The sequence below is a fragment of the Lolium rigidum genome, chromosome 3 (genome assembly GCF_022539505.1).
Source record: "Lolium rigidum isolate FL_2022 chromosome 3, APGP_CSIRO_Lrig_0.1, whole genome shotgun sequence".
In the NCBI taxonomy this organism is placed as follows: Eukaryota; Viridiplantae; Streptophyta; class Magnoliopsida; order Poales; family Poaceae; genus Lolium; species Lolium rigidum.
In genome coordinates, this window is record NC_061510.1 from 281,785,574 (window position 1) to 281,806,187 (window position 20,614).

Genomic DNA, 20,614 nt, shown 5'->3' on the forward strand with positions numbered 1-20,614 from the left:
GACTAAAGGGGGGGGGGGGGCCTTTAGTCGCGATACTTTGGTCGCGGTTGCGCAACCGCGACTAATGGCAGTTGCGAACCGCGACCAAAGGTCCTTTTTCCACCAGTGAGACTAAGAAAATTTCCTCCATTCTTGCAGGATGATCATTGATTCATACCGTTCTACGTTTAAAGGTTTGGTTACCAACGCTTCATAGTACTTCACTTCCCATGAGCAAGCAGAATCTCTGATACTGGTTAAGGTGAGCTTCTCTGCCGTGATTATTTCTTCTTCTGATGTGTTCTTCTCATTCAGTATTGTAATTTATTTTCTGGTTTGTTTCCCAAAACATGAGGAGTTCATATATGGGAAAGTCTAAAAGAGGAATAAGCCACGGTACAGAATTTATTAAGAAGAAGCTGAAGGTGTCATATCCGCCTCTTGCTTTCCGGAAGAAACCATGGTAAGTATCTTTAATGAATTATGTTTTGGTTTATCCACCCCCATCGGTTTGTGTAGATTTAGGTCCAAATGCTCATGGGTATGCATCATTGTCTTTTCAACGGATTCCAGCAGCTGTATTTTATTTCAGTTTGTGTAGAGTTCCATCTGTTTTAAGCATTGACAAAAGCTGAATTTTATTTTAGCTGAGGCTCGTATGCCCTGATTTACCCCTAGAAGGTTGGCATTGTGACTATAGATGGTATACAATCGTCTAAGCTCAGGCACTGTGCCAACGCAAATTACTGGAAGCGTCGTCCTAGGTAGATGCAGTCACAATTGGCTGCAGTGGGTAGACAAAAAGAAATCGATGTGAGCAAGGTAAATTTCACCCGTGTTTGTGCATGTCTTGACTTTACTTTGACCATGTTGACACGTTTTCCAACTTATCTGCATGTTGTCCTTGATAAGCAATAATTAGGTGACTCCAAATATATCTGCCTGGCAAGACCAAATAAGCTTGATGAATTGTCCTCAAGGTAAATTTCTGTTCTTATTTGTGGACCTCTTGACCAGTCATGGTATACCAATGACCACTGTCTTCTAAAGCAGCTTGAAGATTCAGAATGTTAATAAGCATGCACGTTGTAGAGCCCTTTTTGTACCGGTTGTATGCCCCTAACTGTACTGTATCCGAATGCTCATGGCACTGTCTTCCTTTTCCTTTTCCGAGCTAACTGTACTCTATTTAAGTATTGATAGGAGGTACCCATGAGTTGTATTGTCCAAATGCTAATGGCACTGTCTCGCTTTTGCCTTTCCAAGCTAACTGCACTTTATTTAAGTATCGACAGGAGGTACTGAATTATATGAAGCACCTTCACATTATTTCCAGTTCAAGCGTTTTGTTCTCAACTATTGCTTTTTGATTTGTGCATACAAGATGTTTGTATGTCCGTGAAGAATTAGAGTGATACATGTTCTAGGCTGTGTTTTAGTTGCAGAGTATGCATAGTTTCTTCAACCAGCCATTTTCTCTATCAGTTGCTTTTCAATTTTTATCTGGAAGCCAAGGTATATGTACAAGAAGGCAGCATACTAACAATTTTATAATTAGGTTGTGCATGTCCGTAGTGTGTTGCTAATTTAAGTCAGTTCTCTCGGTGCTTTCTAAAATATGTGGTTCTAATTTAAGTCAGTTCTCTCGGTGCTTTCTAAAATATGTGGTTCTTGGTTAAAATATTTCCCTATTCCCCTATCCAACACCAACTGTGCTTTAGTTACTGGATTACAACTGCTAGGATGATAAGCTTAGGATTAGTAGTGGTGGCACTTGCCACTGAACTAAAATAGTAGCTATTGATTTCTAAAATTTTGCATTGAATGTACATTTTGTTTGCGGGATTAGCAGGGCATCTATTGCTGGTGTGAGTGGTATGATCTTGTTATCCGCCAACTATTGCTTGGAGTATGGCCTATGTTTCTATGTGCGTGTGTTTCACATAGGATGGTAGCCTAATTGGAAAAGAATCATTCGTGTTCTTAATTTTCTTGTTTCTGTTGTTGGTGTGTTCTGAGCTAAGATATAAATGCAATTAGGCAAGTTGCTTTCATCATATCTTGAAATGTTCTAATTAATGATCTGAAGATAAGAAAAGCCAATTATAGTTAATTATGATTATTTGTTGCGGGCCAAATGTAGACTACAAATGATCATTCATGGGATGGATCATTTTAGCTCTATGTTCCCCACAGTTTTCATGAACAAAAATTCCATGTTTATACAGTAGCCCAAGCGCTTTGTTAAAACTTGACAATCATCTGTCCGGTCCTCAAACCGAAATAGACATGTTTTGTGATCTTTCAGTTTAGGTTTTATATCCTCTGTTCCACGGTAGTTGCTACCTTGGTATTACTACCCGAACCACATGCTTTTGTAAACTATAACCAAATTTTTTTGTTGCGTGTTACGTAATCCTACAAGGAATGGAGTGGTTTGCTCCTGCCCTTCACTTTGGTTCAGATTGCCGAAAAGCATATTTACTTAACATGTATGTACTTGCCGAAAACATATATTTACTTGCCGTAATACCTATGCTTTCGAGGTGCAGAAAGCCATGTAACTTTTGGGAACCCTATGATGGCATTCAAATAAAGAGGTATGACAATGTCAAGTAATATTTTTTCCCCATCCTTATAACTTTCTGAAGATTCATAGATAGTTACATAGCTCATATTCTTTGTTGATTTAGAAACCTGCTATTTTTCATGATCATTCGATCAGGTCCACGGTGTTTGTGCAAATGTGTGCCATTATATGCTTAAATGTAAAACACCTTCTCCATGCAAAACCTCTTGCAAAATGTCCCTTTGTTCCATTCTTGCCACTTCTATTTTTAGTGAAATAAGACTATGCTATTTTTTCGAAAGAGTATATTTTAATTTGGTTCTCTTGGGTTCAGCCTCTCAAGCTCGGTCTAGAATATTTATCAAAGAAGAGTTAGAAGAGGGGCGAGAGGAGATGGCATGTGCAACCAGAGCTTCACTGCTGCTCTGCGATAAAGGTGCACAAATTGATGTTGGTATTTAGATTGCGGTAATCTAGCTGCGATTTTTGTAGCAAAATTCTTTTTGTTGATGAAGCCAATGAAAATATTGGCGACACCTTTCAGTTAAATACAAACTTTTTTTTGTTATTGGAACCTTTCCACTGAGTATTTGATAAAAGATTTTTATTGTGTTTCTTGCAACTTTTTTCTATGACTACTTAATGGTAACTATTATATTGGGCAACCGTCATTTGATGTGTTTCAGGCATGTTTTCCAAAATAAGAATACATGGCATTTAATTTTGCTTTGTTCTGTTGGTACATGCAGCTTGAGCACAGGCATATGGCTACACTTGTGGACTGGTTGCTACAATTCAAATACTTAGGCTTCTTAGGCCTTCCCTTTACATAAGGTCCTATATCTGGTGAGCATACACTATCTACTTCTTTAGGTTCTGGTTGATGTTTCTCCATATATTAGATGGTTGTGTTTTTCCCTTCTAAAAATAGACAATGCCTTTAGTTTAGCTGACTGGAATATGTAGTAGGTACCAGACCGAAAGGTGTTGTGAGGCTTTGTAGATGGTTTAGACTTCCACATTGGAATAAATGCAGAGCATGATCACACGAGGGCTTTCTCCTGCCCTCGTGCTCCCTGTCATGCATTCTAAATCGCCTTGTTCAGGCCCGCCCAAACTTTCTTGTGTAGCTCCGCTGCTGCTTAGTGGGGGTCCAGAGGGCAGAAGAAAAATATGCACAAAGAACTCTAACCAAAACAAACAAGTGAATTAAACTTGTGTAATGGATTAAGCTGTGTATCCGTGTTTTCACTTCGGATAGAAGATAACACCTTCAGAAATCACCCCAGGTACTATAGATTTGTAAAGTGATAGAAGCTTATGCGCGTTGCTACAGTTTGTTGGATGGGAACCACGACCTCTATGTTAGTATTGTTGTTACAGAAGATAGAACATACTCCTGTGTCCATAAAATGATGTCTGACAGTTTGTCTAAATTCGAATGTACTGGACACTCTTTAATACATAAATACATCTAAATTTAGATGAAGTTCCCGACATTCTTTTATGGACTGAGGGAGTATAAGATTCTCACAGTGGTTAGTACTAATCTAGCCGGGGCAAATGCTGGCCAGCGTGCCAGTGGCTAGACCTTGCCTAGGCTCCTTGAGTGGCTGGTCCATCAATGTGTACATGCGAGATTACCATATGTGTAATCTCTGTGTGAAAATTTTATTGTTAATCATCACCGGTTATTAAATTCTACTGAGTAGCTGGTCCATCAATGGGTACAGGCGAGATTACCACCTCTACTCCGAGTTCCTCCCAAACTAGCAGTAGCATGTGAAAGCGTATTAAATTCTATTGCAATATTGGCTTCCTCTTATTCATGTTACTACTATGTGAACATGGAAGTGTTTACACTGATGGACGTTCATTGTGTTTTTGTTCTTAGTTTACCTGGAGCAGCACTAGCGAAGCATCTATTTTTCTTTTCACTTCTCAATTTCTTGTGAATAACTTTCCTAGAAACAAATATTTCTTTTTTGACTGTATTCCTTGATTTTATTATGATGGTGTGCCAAATGAATCAGAACATCATATAGCATATCCTTTGTGGAGGTCATATATTATATTGAATGTTGCAAGTTTGTGTCTCTGGTTGTTCTATGCCCCTTTTATTAGTTCATGTCTAGCTTACTGAAGTTTTGATCAGAAGAGGAATGAATCATAGAGTTGTTGAGCATCTTTTTTTCATTGCTCAAGTTCTTGAATAACTTTCCTACAAACAATTATTTGTTTTGGACTGTTGTCTTTGATTTTATTATGATGGTTTATCAAATGAATCAGAACATAAAATGCATATAACATATCTTAGGTGGTAATGTATAGTTTTGAATGCCGCAAATGTTCTTGTGGAGTTTCTTTACCCCTTTTATTTGTTCAAGTCTGTAGCTTACTGAAATTATGGATACAAAGTGCTTGTCAAATTGCTTGCAAGGATAGCAAGGATTTTCCAGGCTGCTATTTTTCATAGTACTAGAGCCTTTTTCGATCTTCTAGAATGTTACTTCTTATTCCTTTTGTCTATGTTGCCTTTGATGTGTTGATATTATACCGAATGTAACATACTTGCAGTTTTAGTATACAGCTACACTTCATCAATGTTAGATCGACTTTTTTTTTATTGTCTCTCTAATGCTTATGGTTTTTGAACTACTACATCCGTCCTACCAAAAATGTCTCAACTTTGTCAAAATTTGGATGTATAATTGTGTTTAAACATAAAGGAATGACAAGAAGCTGTATATTTTCCTTGGTTGTAATCATTATTCTACATGCAGCAGAATGCCACCGCTACCCAGGGCCACGCGAGGCATTGAGCACAACAATGATGGGTCATCAATGTGTTATATCCTAGATCCTCCTCTTTCATTTGTTAAACTGGCTCATGGTGTTGATAGCCTCCTTAACTTGCAGAAATGACATAATTCGAAATTAATAAGGATTGTTTACTTCCTTGTACATCTATGATTGATTGAGTGAAATATAAAACACTTGTTTTTCTTTGTCTCTGGCCATATGTATAATTTTTAAAGAACTAATTTCTACTACTTGCATTAGAAATATTAAAACGTTTGTTTTTCTTTGTCTCTCGCCATATTCTTCCTACAAGAAGTACGATGTTTGATGGCATATACGTTCATCAAATCTTCTGGTTAGGTCTTGAGATCTTACCACGTGGAGCATGTTCATGTGAGGCCCATTACTTTTCTGGACAATCCATTTGAACTTGTCTTCTATCTGCACACTATCGCCTCCTGACTTGATGGATTTAGGAGGGATTCCATGAGCACCGATGGTTTTCGGGTCGTGTTGATGTGGTTAAATTTACCTGGGACATGCGTCCCTTCATGATTTTTTGATTTGTACATTTTGTGAATTTTTTAACTTTGAATGAATCCCTCTATAAGGCAATGCTGTTATGGCATGTAGTCAGCTTCATAGCTTTAGGAGCTTTGTATGATTTATCTTTCTTAAGAGTTAATAACAGGTTAAGAAAAATAGAATCAATATTTTTTGGTGAGTTCTTTAGCTTAATTGATTTGTACTAATTATAATTTCAGTACCAAATCTATGGCGTATTCTCATATGCTATTCCGAGTCCTCTATAATGTCTATAATTGACATTGCATATGATCTTGACATTTCATATAATCTATAGAATGCAGGTCTCAAGCATGGCTTAAAATCACAACCTTTTGGCACCCTCCTATTGTTGGCTGGACAAAAACAAATGGTGATGGGGCTTTCAGTTCTGGGCCCGGGGAAGCGGCCTATGGATCCATTGCTTGTGATCACCAGGGCCGATTCTACCCAAACGCAGCTAATGCCCTCTCTATGGAGGCTCATGCTATTCGAGGTGTGATTCTGGCCAGGGATAAGAAGTTTCAGAAAGTGATTATTGAAACTGATTCTCTGATGCTGTCAAAGCTGCTGAACAATGGTAACTTTAAGCGTTCAGAAATTGCACCTATTCTCTATGATGTAGTGGAGCTTAGCAACGGTTTTTCTTGGTTCCCTATTGTTTTTATTTGAAGAGCATGCAATGTCGCCGCACATGTCTGTGCTCACTGTTACTGAAAGGAGAAGGTACATTTGGACTGAATATAGACCTGATTTTATCTGTAATTGCCTTTCTGTTGATTGCAACTCTATTGCTATGGAATGAAAAGCTCCTTAATCGCAATTTTTTCGTGTATATCTGATGTTCTTTTCACACACATGCCATCAGCATATGCTTTGCTGGTTCTATAGCATATGCACGGGACGGAGTAGACTATCAGTCTAACTGCTTTCCTTAGTACCAATGTATGGGTAGCTAACGGAGGACTTCGCATGTGTCTCGCCGTTTAAAGCCAGTAATCTCAGTCATATATGACAACATTGATAAATTTAAGGTTATAAATGTCTTGCGTTTTCATTTGCGCCGGGGCAATTCTTGGAAAACTAAACGGACATCGGTCGACAAACTTATGTTTTTATGTTCTTTAAAAAATATTGCCTATATAGACTTAAGGGCTTTCAAAGACCTACTGAATTCTTAGACAACTAAACAAACATAAGCATCGTGTAACATATTGTTATAGTAATATCTTGCATTTGCCTGTGCGCCGGGGCGCACCGGGTCATCTAGTTTCTTTAAGACTCCCATGAACCTCTCGAAGGGGAACATATTGTGTAGAAATACAGGACCGAGAATTCTAATCTCTTCAACTAGGTGAACGAGGAGGTGCGTCATAATATTGAAGAAGAATGGTGGGAACAACAACTCGAAGCTGACAAGACATTCGACCACATCTTCTTGTAATCCTGACAAAGTTTCTGGATCCATTACCTTCTGAGAAATTGCGTTGAGGAATGCACATATCTTCACAATGGCTAGTCGAACATTTTCTGGTAGAAGTCCCCTCAATGTAACCGGAAGCAATTGTGTCACAAGCACGTGACAGTCATGGGACTTCAGGTTCTGGAATTTTTTCTCCTTCATATTTACTATCCCCTTTATATTCGACGAGAAACCAGACGGAACCTTGATACTGAATAGGGCTTCAAAAAAGATCTCCTTCTCTTGTTTGGTAAGAGCATAGGCGGCAGGCCCTACAAACTTCCCTGGATGATTGCCGTTTCGTCCTTTATGACGTTCCTGGTCCTCCCGTGCTTCTGGTGTATCTTTTGTCTTTCCATACACGCCCAGAAAACCTAGAATATTCACACAAAGATTCTTGGTCCGGTGCATCACGTCGATTGCAGAGCGGACTTCCAGGACTTTACAATATTCTAGCTCCCAAAAAATAGATTTCTTCTTCCACATGGGCGCGTGTCCGTCATCGTCTTTCGGAACGAGTCGACCGCCTGGACCCTTTCCAAAGATAACATTTAAATCCTTGACCATGTCAAATATATCAGCACCACTACGGGGGATAGGCTTCGGACGGCGGTCTGCCTCGCCATCGAAATGCTTGCCTTTTTTCCTTAAGGGATGCTTGCGTGGAAGGAAACGACGATTGAACGGGTACACAACTTTTCTTCTTTTTCCCAAATATTTACTTTCAGTCTCATCTAAACAGTGTGTGCATGCATTGTATCCTTTGTTCGTCTGTCCTGAAATGTTACTGAGAGCATGCCAATCATTGATGGTTACGAATAGCAACGCTCGTAGGTCAAATTCTTGCTCCGTGTGCTCATCCCACACACGTACACCTGGTTTGGCCCACAACTCCAAAAGTTCATCGACTAATGGCCTTAGGTACACATCAATGTCGTTGCCCGGTTGCTTTGGGCCTTGGATAAGCACTGGCATCATAATGAACTTCCGCTTCATGCACAACCAAGGAGGAAGGTTGTAGATACATAGAGTCACGGGCCAGGTGTTGTGACTGCAGCTCTGCTCTCCAAAAGGATTCATGCCATCTGTACTTAGACCAAAGTATAAGTTCCTTGCCTCACCTGCAAAATCCGGGAACTCTCTCCCGATGTTTCTCCACTGCCGACCATCAGAGGGGTGCCTCAACATCGCGTCTTTCTTACGTTCTTCCATGTGCCATCGCAACAACTTGGCATGCTCTTTGTTTCGAACAAACGTTTCAACCGTGGTATTATTGGAGCATACCACATCACCTTCGCAGGAACCCTCTTCCTGGGTGGCTCGCCCTCAACATCACCGGGGTCATCTTTTCTGATCTTATACCGCAATGCACCACATATCGGACATTTATTCAAATTCTCGTACTTCTCACCGCGGTAGAGGATACGAGTCATTAATGCATGCATGCATCTTCTGCACATCTAATCCTAGAGGGCGAGACAAGCTTCTTTGCTTCATATGTATCGACGGGCAATTCATTATTTCTTGGAAACAGACTTCTTTAATATTATCATCAATTTCTCAAATCCCGAGTCGGTCACACCGACCTCCTGCCTTCCATTTCAGCAATTCCAATATGCTACCCGGCTTTCTATGCCCATCTTCACAACTCTAGGTACAACAATTTGTGGTGGTCCTCTAACATCTTGTCGAGCTCGCAACCTCTCCTTATCCGTGCCACGGTCTCTTCTTGCATCGAAATGGCCCGACGAAGATCATCATCAACGGGATCATCGATGCCTGTTCTTCACCTCCTTCTTCTTCATTGTCGTCCATTGCGGTATCAAAGCATTCGAGAGAACATAGATCGGTACTTGTCATCATTATCTTCTTCTTCATCGCTGTCTTCCATCATAACCCCTTCTTCTCCGTGCTTGGTCCAAACATTATAGCTGGACATGAATCCAAACCGAAGCGGGTGGCTCTTAATGTCTCTTGAGCAAGAGTAATCCTTCTCGTTCTTACATTTTAGACATGGACAGCACATAAAACCTTGCTTCGACTTGTTGGCCTCGGCCACAAGCGAGGAAAGAATTCACGCCCTCTCTCAAAGCGGGAGCACATCGGTTACCGTACATCCATGGATGACTCATCTGCATCATAAGTACAATTATATATGTATCGGATGCAATCACCTTGCTAAAATTAGTATTGTACGGACTATGCATATATATATAGTCGAGAAAATAGTTGCTAACCTTTTAGGATCAAAAAGAGGAGAAATCTTATCAAATAAAACCAAGTGGCATCCCTCCCACAAGCATTCCATCAAACACCTCTTGTGCACATGTAGAAAAAATGAGCTAGCATACACCTCCACCTTCACCACCAAGGAAAAAATGAGGTGGGGGGTGGCTGGCTGCTTCTATATATATAGGCATGGACATTTTGTCGCGGGCCGTATTACGACCCGCGACAAAAGGGGTGGCCACGTCGCTCCGACCCCTTTTGTCGCGGGTTGTAATGCGGCCCGCGACAAAAGGCCGCGACAAAAGCCTCTGCCGTATTCGGAGCGACGTGGCCACCCCATTTGTCGCGGGTGCAGGCGCGCCCGCGACAAATGGCTCCCACGGAAGCCCTATTTTCCACTAGTGGCAACAATCTGGCATGCTCTTTATTTCTGAAAAAACATTCCAACTGTGGTATTATAGGTGCATACCACATAATCTTGGCAGGAACCCTCTTCCTAGGGCGCTCGCCCTCAACATCATCAGGGTCATCTCGTCTGATCTTATACCGCAATGCAGTGCATACCGAGCATGCATCCAAATTCTCGTACACACCGCGGTAGAGGATGTTGTCATTAATGCATGCATGTATCTTCTGCACGTCTAATCCTAGAGAACAGACAACCTTCTTCGCTTCATACGTACTGGTGGGCAATTCGTTACCCCTCGGAAGCTGCTTCTTAATTATTTGCACCAACTTTTCAAATCACGAGTCAGTCACACCGTTCTCTGCCTTCCATTGCAACAATTCCAGTGTGCTACCTAGATTTTTCTGGCCATCTTCGCAAGTTGTGTACAATAATTTGTTGTGATCCTCTAACATTTGCTCGAACTTCAACCTTTCCTTTTCAGTTTTACAGTCTCTCTTTGATCAGCAATGGCCCGACCAAGATTATCAGCGGGCTCATATGATGCCTCCTGATCTTCTACTTCCCCCGTTGCAGTATCACCGTATTCAGGGAACATGGGATAGTTGGTATCATCCTCTTCTTGTTCATTGTCTTCCATCATAACCCCTCTTTCTCTGTGCTTGGTCCAATAATTGTAGTTGGGTATGAAACCAGACCGCATCAGGTGGGTGTGAAGGGTTTTCGAGGAAGATTAATCTATCTTATTTTGAGAGTTCACACATGGACAATACTTAAAACCACCCCGTTTGTTTTCCTCAGCCACACGGATATTTTTTTAGGCCTGCAGTGAACTCGTTATGGCGTTGATCACATCCATTGCCGATTCATCTACATTATATAATTAAGCTTATCAAAAAACATTACAGAACATCATGAATAGTGAAGTGATGTATATATACACACATATGTATTTTATCAATGATGGATGAAAGGATAAAGTTTTTAACCTCAATCGAGAAGGAAAAAAAAGAGGAGAAAACTTAAGTGTGGCTCGGACAATTCATATTGCATTTGTTTTATGTGAACTCAAGTGACAAATGCTCTTAGGCATTTAATCGAGCACCTCTTGTGCATAAGAAATGAGAGCAGAGCAACATACACCTATTATGCTAAGAAGTGAAAAAAGCTAAGTGTGGCTCACAAGCTTGAACAGGGAAGGGCATATATATAGAGATGGCCCCTTTAGTCCTAGTTGGCAATACCAACTAGGACTAAAGGGTCTCTAGGTCTGCCACGCTGCGCGACAACCCCTTTAGTCCCAGTTGGTAATACCAACCAGAACTAAAGGGTTGCGGACAAATTGAGACTAGAGAGTTGCGTGGCCCAGCGCCGTTCAAACCGGGACTAATGCGGCCTATTTGTCCCGTTCGTAATTAAACCGGTGAGGAAAGCCCTATTTTCTACTGATAGCTAACGTTAAAGTCCTCATCGTGGCACTATCGGTGCGGAAGGAGATATACGATGCCATTAATTTCTTGTACTTACTATTTGTACGTTCTGGTTTCTACAGGTTTTGTTCTTTATAATTTGTTATATATTCACCGGTGCAGCCACAACTAAAGAAGTTAGAAGCGATAAGATTTAAAGTGAATCTGAATCATCGCAATTTAGTACTTCCATGTCAATATGTCATCTATTATATACTAAAAGCAAAATACAGAGGTTTAAAATAGAGACACCACATTAATCCACATCTACTATAATTATTTGGTTCGTCCATCTTAAATATAACGGTTAAGATTTAAAGTTAGAAAGAGTTACGTAAACATTAAGTGTGTACACCCTGTCACGTTAAATTATTTGTATGCACGCTCGAATTAGGCATATCCCATACTGATTACTTTTGAAATAGCCAAATAGGCATCTTTGTACGTAAGTATTGCACGTAGTGGGCATGGAATCTTATATTATTGATTTTTTCTTTGGCACATTCGTATTATTCAAGGACTTCCTACCGATTGTTATTTTATTTTCTTAACGGTGACTATCAATCGCTGGATTTTTTTGGAGATCTGGCTAATTTGATTGGCTTGATGTGGTCAGATTGAACAAATTAGACAATAAAAGTATTGCACGTAGTGGACATGGACTCTTATATTATAGAGTTTCCTTTGGTACATCCGTACTACTCAAGGATTCCCTATGGACTATTTTTTCTTATAAGAGACTATCAATTACTGGCTTATTTGTTTGGCTTGATGTGTTCAGATTCAGCTCAAAAAAGAAAAAGACGTGTCCGTATTTAACAAAGTTAAGTAATGAATATTCTGTGTGCACAAGACAATGTCTACATGTACCAATTTTTTTTATCGGTCTATCGTACGTAATTATAACGGAAACTAGGAAATGAACGCCGATCTATTTATAAAAGATTGATCGGTCTATCGTAATTATAACGGAAACTAGGAAATGAAAGCTGATCTGTTTATAAAAGACTGATCGGTCTATCATAATTATATCGGAAACTAGAAAATGAACGCCGATCTGTTTATAAAAGACAAGGCCGCTGGCCGTATGTACCAAAAAATATAGGATCCATCTAACTTAATTATATCGGTTAATATTTTAAATCAGAAAACTTAATTACGTATACTGCAATATGTACGACCTATCACGTTGGTGAAAAAATGACCATCAAAAAATATTTATATAAGACAATGTCCAAATGCAGAGGTTTAAAATAGAGACACCACGTTAATCCACATCTACTAAAATTATTTGGTGCGTCCATCTTAGGATTTAAAGATAGAAAATGTTACGTAAACATTAATTTTGTACATTCTGTCACATTAAATTATTTGTATGCACGTTCGAATTGGGCATATAGTATATGATATACTTTGATGGCACTATATATTTTGGACAAAATAATTATAAAGTCTTGCGGAACAATGAAGATATAATGTTTAGGATTTTGGAAGATATAAAAAACATAACTATACAAGCCATATTTTATGTACCGCAGTATATATACGCCCTGATTACATAACATCATTATTATGTTGCCCGTAATATGAACATTCAGGAAACGATGAGATTGTTTTCCAAACACTCTAAGACCAATAAAGATGTTGCCCTCGCATTTGCGAGGGCCACATTGCTAGTTATATTGAAAAAGTAAGGCGGCTAATGGAGTTTGGTCCTTGGCATGCGGCTTATCTAGATGACTGGGTATATGTGTCGTTTACCTTCATTTGATGAACACAAACCCAAATTAGGGTCCCACATATTACGCCCAGCAAACACAAAAAAATGTCAGTGTAACCATGAAACGATATGGTGTCAACATCTGGAACTTTTGTCTCCACATTGAGGCACTGTATACAGCTTCTAAAATAACTCGCACAATCAGAAACCAGGGACCAAATAACCCAGAAGAATTTAGATTCCAGGTATCCTTCAAGCGATTATGATAGCACACCGTTTGCTAGGCAAAGTTAAGGGCATGCCCAATGCACTGCTCTAGAGATACTGCCTCACAACTTTAGTTAGGTTCGGGTGGTCCAAAGTAGGTTCGGATGAGGAGGTAGCCTCTTCAGCCATAAAGTGAAAACTGAGTGAAAATGTGAGAGAGAAATAGAAAACCAAATCAGCTTTTGAGAGAAAGATATATTAATGGGACCATCACATAGCATGCATATGTCAAAAGTTTTATCCAAGCCTAGTTGGACAGCTGCCTCCATTGCTCATGCCCTAATCTGCCATTCCTTGTCATTTGTCAGGATGCGAGCAATTTATATTTGATTCAATAAACAAAAATAAAGGACCACCCTTATGCTTTGTCGCACCATAGACTAGTTACAATGGATATATAGTATCATGCGTATGATGCTAAATGTGAATACAAGTGGTATCATGTAGTAGTATCATAATCTTCTTATGCGATTGATTTGCAGAATCTCAATGCAAAATTATGCACATGAACTATTTATTATTTATTTTCTAGTTCTACGTGTTTTATGGTACCTTTCAATATATCTCGTCATTAATTGGAGTGACATATTGGCTTTGTACATTCATGAAATGCATGATATTTTCTATGATATTCTCATTGTGGGTATGATATCAGAGTACTTTTTTTTTATTTATTTCATGTTCTGGGTTTAGTTAAAGTCAAATTTTCTAAATCTTGACCAAATATTTTAAAAAATATCAACATCATAAATATAAAATCTATGGTATTAGAATCATCATAAACTATATTTTCATATTTTATGGTTTTGGTATTATGGATGTTAATTGATATTTGTTTTATATATTTTCTGGAACATTTTATAAAATTTGACTTTGAGTGAACTCAAAATGCGAAGTAATTAAATAAAAACGGAGGAGCACTAATTATATAAAAAAAATTGGAGAATTTTGTTAAATTTGACTTTGACTGATATCAAAACTTGAAGTAATTAAATAAAAAGGGAGGAGTACCAATACAGTATTACACTTTTTCAAAATCTGCTAGACAAGTTCTAACTCTAACTAACTCCAATCCCATTGCATGCATGTACTGAAACTGATCATGTCACCTGAGTACCTGACTCGTCCATCCACCGTCTAGTCTAAGCTGGTACAAAGGCTCCATTGCTGTCCTGTTTAACGTGCTTCTAGAAGCATTTCAACAGAGAAGGTACCCATCCTGAACGGTAGACACGCACGAAACAATCAAAAACTTCCAGCACACAGAAAGTGCATGCGCCGGAGGGTCTCAGAGCATCTCCAGCCGCGTCCCCCAAAAGGTCCCCCAAAGCGCGCCGGATTGAGCGTTTGGGGGACGTATTTCATTGGTGCCGCGTTTGGGGGACGTCGCTCCCCAGTCGCGTCCCCCAAACGCCGCCCCCAAAATTTAAATAGATAGAATAAAACTCTTTACTAATATTTAAATCGGTTCAACATAAACAAAATACATATAAAACTTCGAAAAACATAACTAAATTACATATAAATTATTTTAAACTACTACTTCTTCTTCTTCGATGATGGCCCTGCCTCGTCGTCGTCATCACGGTGGCGCTTCCTGCTCGTCACCTCTTCCGAAGAGGCGGTGTCGGCCGACGCGTCGGAGTCCTCCTCGTTGTCGCCGGTGCTCGCCGGCTGCGCCTTGGCCTTGGCGGTATTGGCCTTCGCGTCCGCCTCCGCCTTCGCACGGGCCACCGCCGCCTCCTCTGACCCTTGTTCCTCCGCGTCCTCCTCCATGCCCAGCCATTCCTCCGCGCTGTCAAGTGGCGGGAGGGAATCGTCGCCGCTGCTGGGCGTCGGAGCTTTCTCCCACCAATGGCGCCATCCAGCAGGCTTTCCCTCGCTGGAGGTGTCGGACGGGAGCTCGGAGATGTAGCTCATCGTCGTTGGAGGTGTCGGATGCGGCCGGTGAAGATCCAAAAGCGCCGACGTACGGGTCTTATATTGAGCGCGGGACGGCGGCGCAGAAGTCGAAAAGTGCAGCGGTTGCTCTTCCGAGGAGTCCCGACTCCATTCCGGCGGTTGCCGCGTCGTCGACGCGGTTGCCAATGCAACGGTTCCGCTTCCCGGGAACTGCACCGTCGCTACGTAGGCGGCGGCTAAGCTTCCGTGCCGCTGACGTGTCGGGCCCGCGCCTCCCCGCCTCTCATTTCGTTGTGTCCGGCGTGCCCGGTGCGTCCCCTGTGGGACGGGGACGGGCTCGGGGCGCCGAATAGGAGCGCGCCGGACAAAAATGGGCTTTGGGGGACGCGGCTGGAACGCATTTTCTGTCCGGCGCGCCCCAAATCCCTTTGGGGGACGCTTTGGGGGACGCGGCTGGAGATGCTCTCACTCTGCTTCATATATAGAAATATCCTGACAAAACTCCAATGTGGCGCATCTTAAGCAACTGAAAAAGCACACGCAACAAAACTCTGGCTAGGTCACAATCTGCAAGTAGCATGCCACCCACATGACCATACCTTTTTTGCCTGCCTTCTAGAAACACTTCAACGGCTGAAAAAACATAACAACAGAGAGCCTGCAGTGACAAGTTTCGAGCTGATCGACGACGGAGGATCATCAGAATACAACCGTATACAATTCATGTATGAAAAGATAATCGTGTCCTTCCATTTCTTAAAAGAAAAATCCTAGCTAGCATATCCAAGAATGTTGGGGCAGCGCCTCTGTCTTCCCCGGGGGCTAGATGATGGAGGTCATCCTAGGGTATGTGACATGTTTCCAGTTTCTAGCTGATGAAGAGATTATGTTGTTTCCGGGCATAAGACGCAGTTAAGATGATGTTCAGCCATTGTTGTTCCTTAATTGTGTGGAAGCTTCACATATATTTGATGTATGCTCTTTATCTGTTCTTTGTAAAATAAAATTAATAAATAATAATCCAAGAACGATATTCATCAACTAGAAAGCATGTAAAGTTAGCTTAGATAACATCGCACAGACAGAGGGAATTGTTTTTCTCGGTCTTCTTGACTAACCAGCCGTCAACATCGTCATAGGAGCCTAGAATGACAGAGGTAGAGGTGCCATGCTTTGCATATAGTCATATAGAAGTGTTTCTTTTTTTCGATGGTACGGCAATAGCATACCAGATCTTTATAGAAGAAAGCAAGCGATGTTATCTGGCGTCTTGTACTTATAGAAGTGTTTCAAACGAGAAAAATCGGCCATGGTGGACAGCAGCCGTCCTGCCTGCCACGAGCGAATGGACCTAATGGCTTGTAGGCCAAATCCAAAGGAAAATCCTCGGAATCGTTTATGCACAACGATCTGATGACAAAGCACGTCGACGTCACCGATCTCGGCAAAACTAGCGCCTAAATCTCGACGCATATCTGAAGCGGCCGTTTTGTCTGCTGTGTACGGGACACCGAGTTCATGACGACGGGTCCTCCTTCGCCTTCTATTTCTGAGCTGAACTCCACGTGTAGTCTTACATGTTTTGATAACATTTCAGTGGCTCTAGAAGGCTTGAATGCTCGACAAGCATGAAACAAATCGTTCTTCAGAAATGTTAAGAGTTTTCCGCTGCAACTGTTGCAACGAGCTAGGCTTCAAATTGGGCATCATATTAGAGTATTTTCAGCATCCCAACGCAAACGGAGGTAAAGAGACCTTTGCATTAACGCGCCCAAAAAATGGGTCTAATATCCAGCCTAGCGATCTAACTCAAACTAACTAGATTATTCACCTAGACGTAAACATGATCCAAATTTGTACCCGAATGGGTTTGCACGGACGCATCGCGGTCAGCTTACGTGTGGGCCTTGTTGTCATTCGGACCCGTTAGTTAATAATGGATGTGGAGACAGTTCAGTTCCTCGCGATGTGTTAATGGCGTTCTCCTGCCTCCACGTGCGCCAGTGTTGGTTCGGGCAGGGCTTGGGCCCGCGAGTTGCGGCTCTCGACCTTTTAAAGGGGCCTAGTCTAGCACACCTCGCCTACAACCAAGCTCTACCAATATAGTCATGGGAAAGGGCTAGCCGCTCCGCAAAACAAAACACGACGGCGAGGCTGGATCCTCTTGGCGCCAATAGTGAGAAAACCCAACGCAACCGCCGGTACATGCCGATGGAACTCGCCCACCGGCTGTTCGAGGAGAAATGGCCGGTCCCTTAGCCGGACGTGGTCCTGCCGAGCAGTGGCTGGTACCTCAACTACCGTCGTATCCCGGTGCCTTCGGTGCCGCTCAAGGGACGCCAACGGGTGTACGAGATCCGCCGTTGTCTTCCTCCCACCGGATCTACACAACAACCTGGCTGGTCCACCTTCAGGACCTAGGAGCCGCTCGCGGCACGGTTTACCTAGGCGACATCGCCTTCTTCAATCGGGAGCCGAACTCCAACCACCGAACCTCAAGAAGGGCGAGGCCATGAAGATGTCCATCGGCAATAGCGAGCTCGAGGACCTCGCTCAGTGGGATGGCCTCGCCGTCCAACTGCGGGCCTCCGCGCTGGTCCGCGGGAGTCCACCGACCCCTTCGCCGCCTCCTCCCATACCAGCACCACTTCCTCCTGCACCAGCACCACCTCCGGCGCATCAACAACCTCTATATTGGTTGTGGCCTTGGGTGCCTCCAGTCTATATCGACCTCATTGACGACGACAAGTAGGCAGTCATGGCGGCACCATTGAGAGCTAGGGCTATTTTCTTATCTTTTATACTTATTTTCGGCATATAAATGGTTATATCATAAATGAAAAAAATGGCAAAAAAAAAAATGCGTCAACGGGATCTGTTACCTTCGCAACCATACATTACATTAGCTCTACCAATGATACACATCTGATCTAGGGATAGTTTGTACTCATCAGGTGTAGCAGTCATTTGAAAGTATTTTTCTCATTGCCACCTCCACTCGACTTGATTATCACCATCAAATATAGGGAAATAAAGTCTAGAGTAATAGATTACAGAAATTGCGCCCATCTTTTAATGCTCAGTCTTCATACTCGCTATAATTGGCACAATGGTTTCTGTGAGCTGCCATGGTGTTGTGTTGTTGACTTGCTCTGATGTGGACACCAGACCATAAACCTGGAGGAGCAGATGTGTATGAAACCCGAGGTAGTAACTGACTGCTCACTTCAGTGCTTCAACTTCAAGGCAGTATCCATCCCCGCCATCTGCAGACTGAGATCGATGACTGCATCATGAATATTCCTTGATTTTCCAGCGCGAATTGCCGACAACTCCTTGCTTTTCCAGCAAATTGTTTCCTATGGCCGCATATAACTGAAATTTCTAAGGAGGGATTTACTCTAGAAGAGGAGTAGTTGTCTTCTTGGTCGGCCCGAGATGGATGTTCGGCAACGGCAGCAACGACGAAGACGAAATGCATCACACGCGGACAGAAGCCACAGAGAAGACGAAGCCGGCAAACTCCGGCGGAGGGGGCACCACGGTCCAGCTCTTGGACTTGACGTCGAACACCCAAAGCGCGTGCCCGCCGGACTCGATGGCGCCGGTGACCACCACGCGCTCACCGCCGCTGACGGCGACCGCGCGTGCCGTGCCAGCCTTGAGCCCCGGCGGGTAGGGTCCCACCTCGATCCAGCCTCGGCGCTCCCCGCGCCACTCCATCACGGCCGTGCCCTCGATGCACCACACCCGGCCGCGCACCACCACGTGCGCCGCCGACGGCGGCGCCCGCACGCGCTCTAGCCGGCGCCACTCGCGGGTCGCCGGGTCGAACCACTCGGCGTCGCGCTCGAACCCGCCCTGCCGCCCCGTGCGGTACCCGCTCACGGCCATGAACTTGTCGCCGGCGACGGTGGCCATGCCGTCGCACTCGTCGCGCTCCTCGGACATGTCAGGCAGAGGGTCCCAGCCGTCGGCCTCCGCATCGTATGCCTCCGCCGTCTTGAGCGCGTTCTTGAGCTTGTCGTGGCCGCCGGCCACGTAGATCTTGCCACCCGCCTCGGCGCACGCGAAGAATGACCGTGCCGACCGCATCGGCGTGCCCCGCCTCCAGACGCCGGTGGCGGCGTCCAGCACGTGGACGTCCGCGACAGGCTCGAAGGTCTTGGGGTCCCAGCCGCCCATCACAGCGAGGCGGGTCCCCACGGCCGCGCACTGCGCGAACATCGGCATCGGCGGCGCCGCGCGCTCGCGGTGCCACTCGCCTGTGGTGACGTTGTACACGGCCACGCCGTAGGCCGAGGAGTCGTCCTTGGGGGAGTCGTCCCCGGCGGCCGGGTTGCCGAACTGCAGGAGGTACACCAGATCCTCGTTGGCGCCGGCCTCGGCGCGCGCCATGGCGAAATCTGGCGCGGCGGCGGCGCTCTTCCACCCTCGGCAGACGCGCCGCATGGAGCGGAAGGAGCCGTGTGGGACGCGCGCTAGGCAGTCGACGGCGACGTCGTCTGGCATCCCCGGGATGAGGTCGATGTGCTCGAACTCGCACTCTGCAACACGGATCTTCGAGTTGCTCATTTTCACTTTCTTTCGAGAGACTGATACTCTGCTTCTCGAAATGGATGGCTCGCTCACCACCTCTATCTGTGCTTAAATAGAGAGGAAACCCTGCGATGCTACCTGGAATAGTATACTGATTTTTCTCTCTATGACAGCTAGGCAGATAGATAATGTAATGGATGATATAAAGCAATATTAAAGCATTTGCTAGCGGCTGTTTTTCAGCACAATTATTGTAGTACATCTATCCATAAATAGAGTCTAAATCTGGTCTAATAATATGTCTAGATAAATTTAGATTTTGACAAGAAATATCTAAGATATTTATTTATGGTAGAGGGTGTTGTGTTGTTTTCTGTGGAGAAGTTTATTTTTTTGAAACGGAGGCAAAAGATCTGCTTTATCCATTAATTAAGAAAATAATGCCATCTTTTAGGGCAAAATGGGAATAAAATCTACAACAACGGGGCTAAGTCCACACGAATCGCGCCCACGCTTACAGCCAAGGCTAACAAATACTCGAACAACAGGGCCGCACCAACAATACCCAACACAAAGGACCACATGCCGGCGCGAACGAACTCCAACACCATGCCGACAAAGACATGCCAAGATATTGGGGGACACCCATCAATGCACTGCGGATCGATGGTAGATAGCAGCTAAGGTGGCGAGAAAATCGCAAACC

The 20,614-nt window shown here is 43.3% G+C and overlaps 1 protein-coding gene across 1 annotated transcript; it reads right to left on the minus strand.

Moving 5' to 3' along the window:
- Positions 1-18,719: 18,719 nt before the first annotated feature.
- Positions 18,720-20,014, minus strand: LOC124699585 (F-box/kelch-repeat protein At2g44130-like). The gene has a single exon (XM_047231861.1). The coding sequence runs from the start codon at positions 19,942-19,944 to the stop codon at positions 18,850-18,852; it is 1,095 nt and encodes a 364-aa protein (XP_047087817.1). The 5' UTR covers positions 19,945-20,014; the 3' UTR covers positions 18,720-18,849.
- Positions 20,015-20,614: the final 600 nt, after the last annotated feature.

Coding starts and splice junctions, on each gene's coding strand:
- LOC124699585 (XM_047231861.1), bottom strand. CDS start 19,944: ATGAGCAACTCGAAGATCCGTGTTGCAGAGTGCGAGTTCGAGCACATC.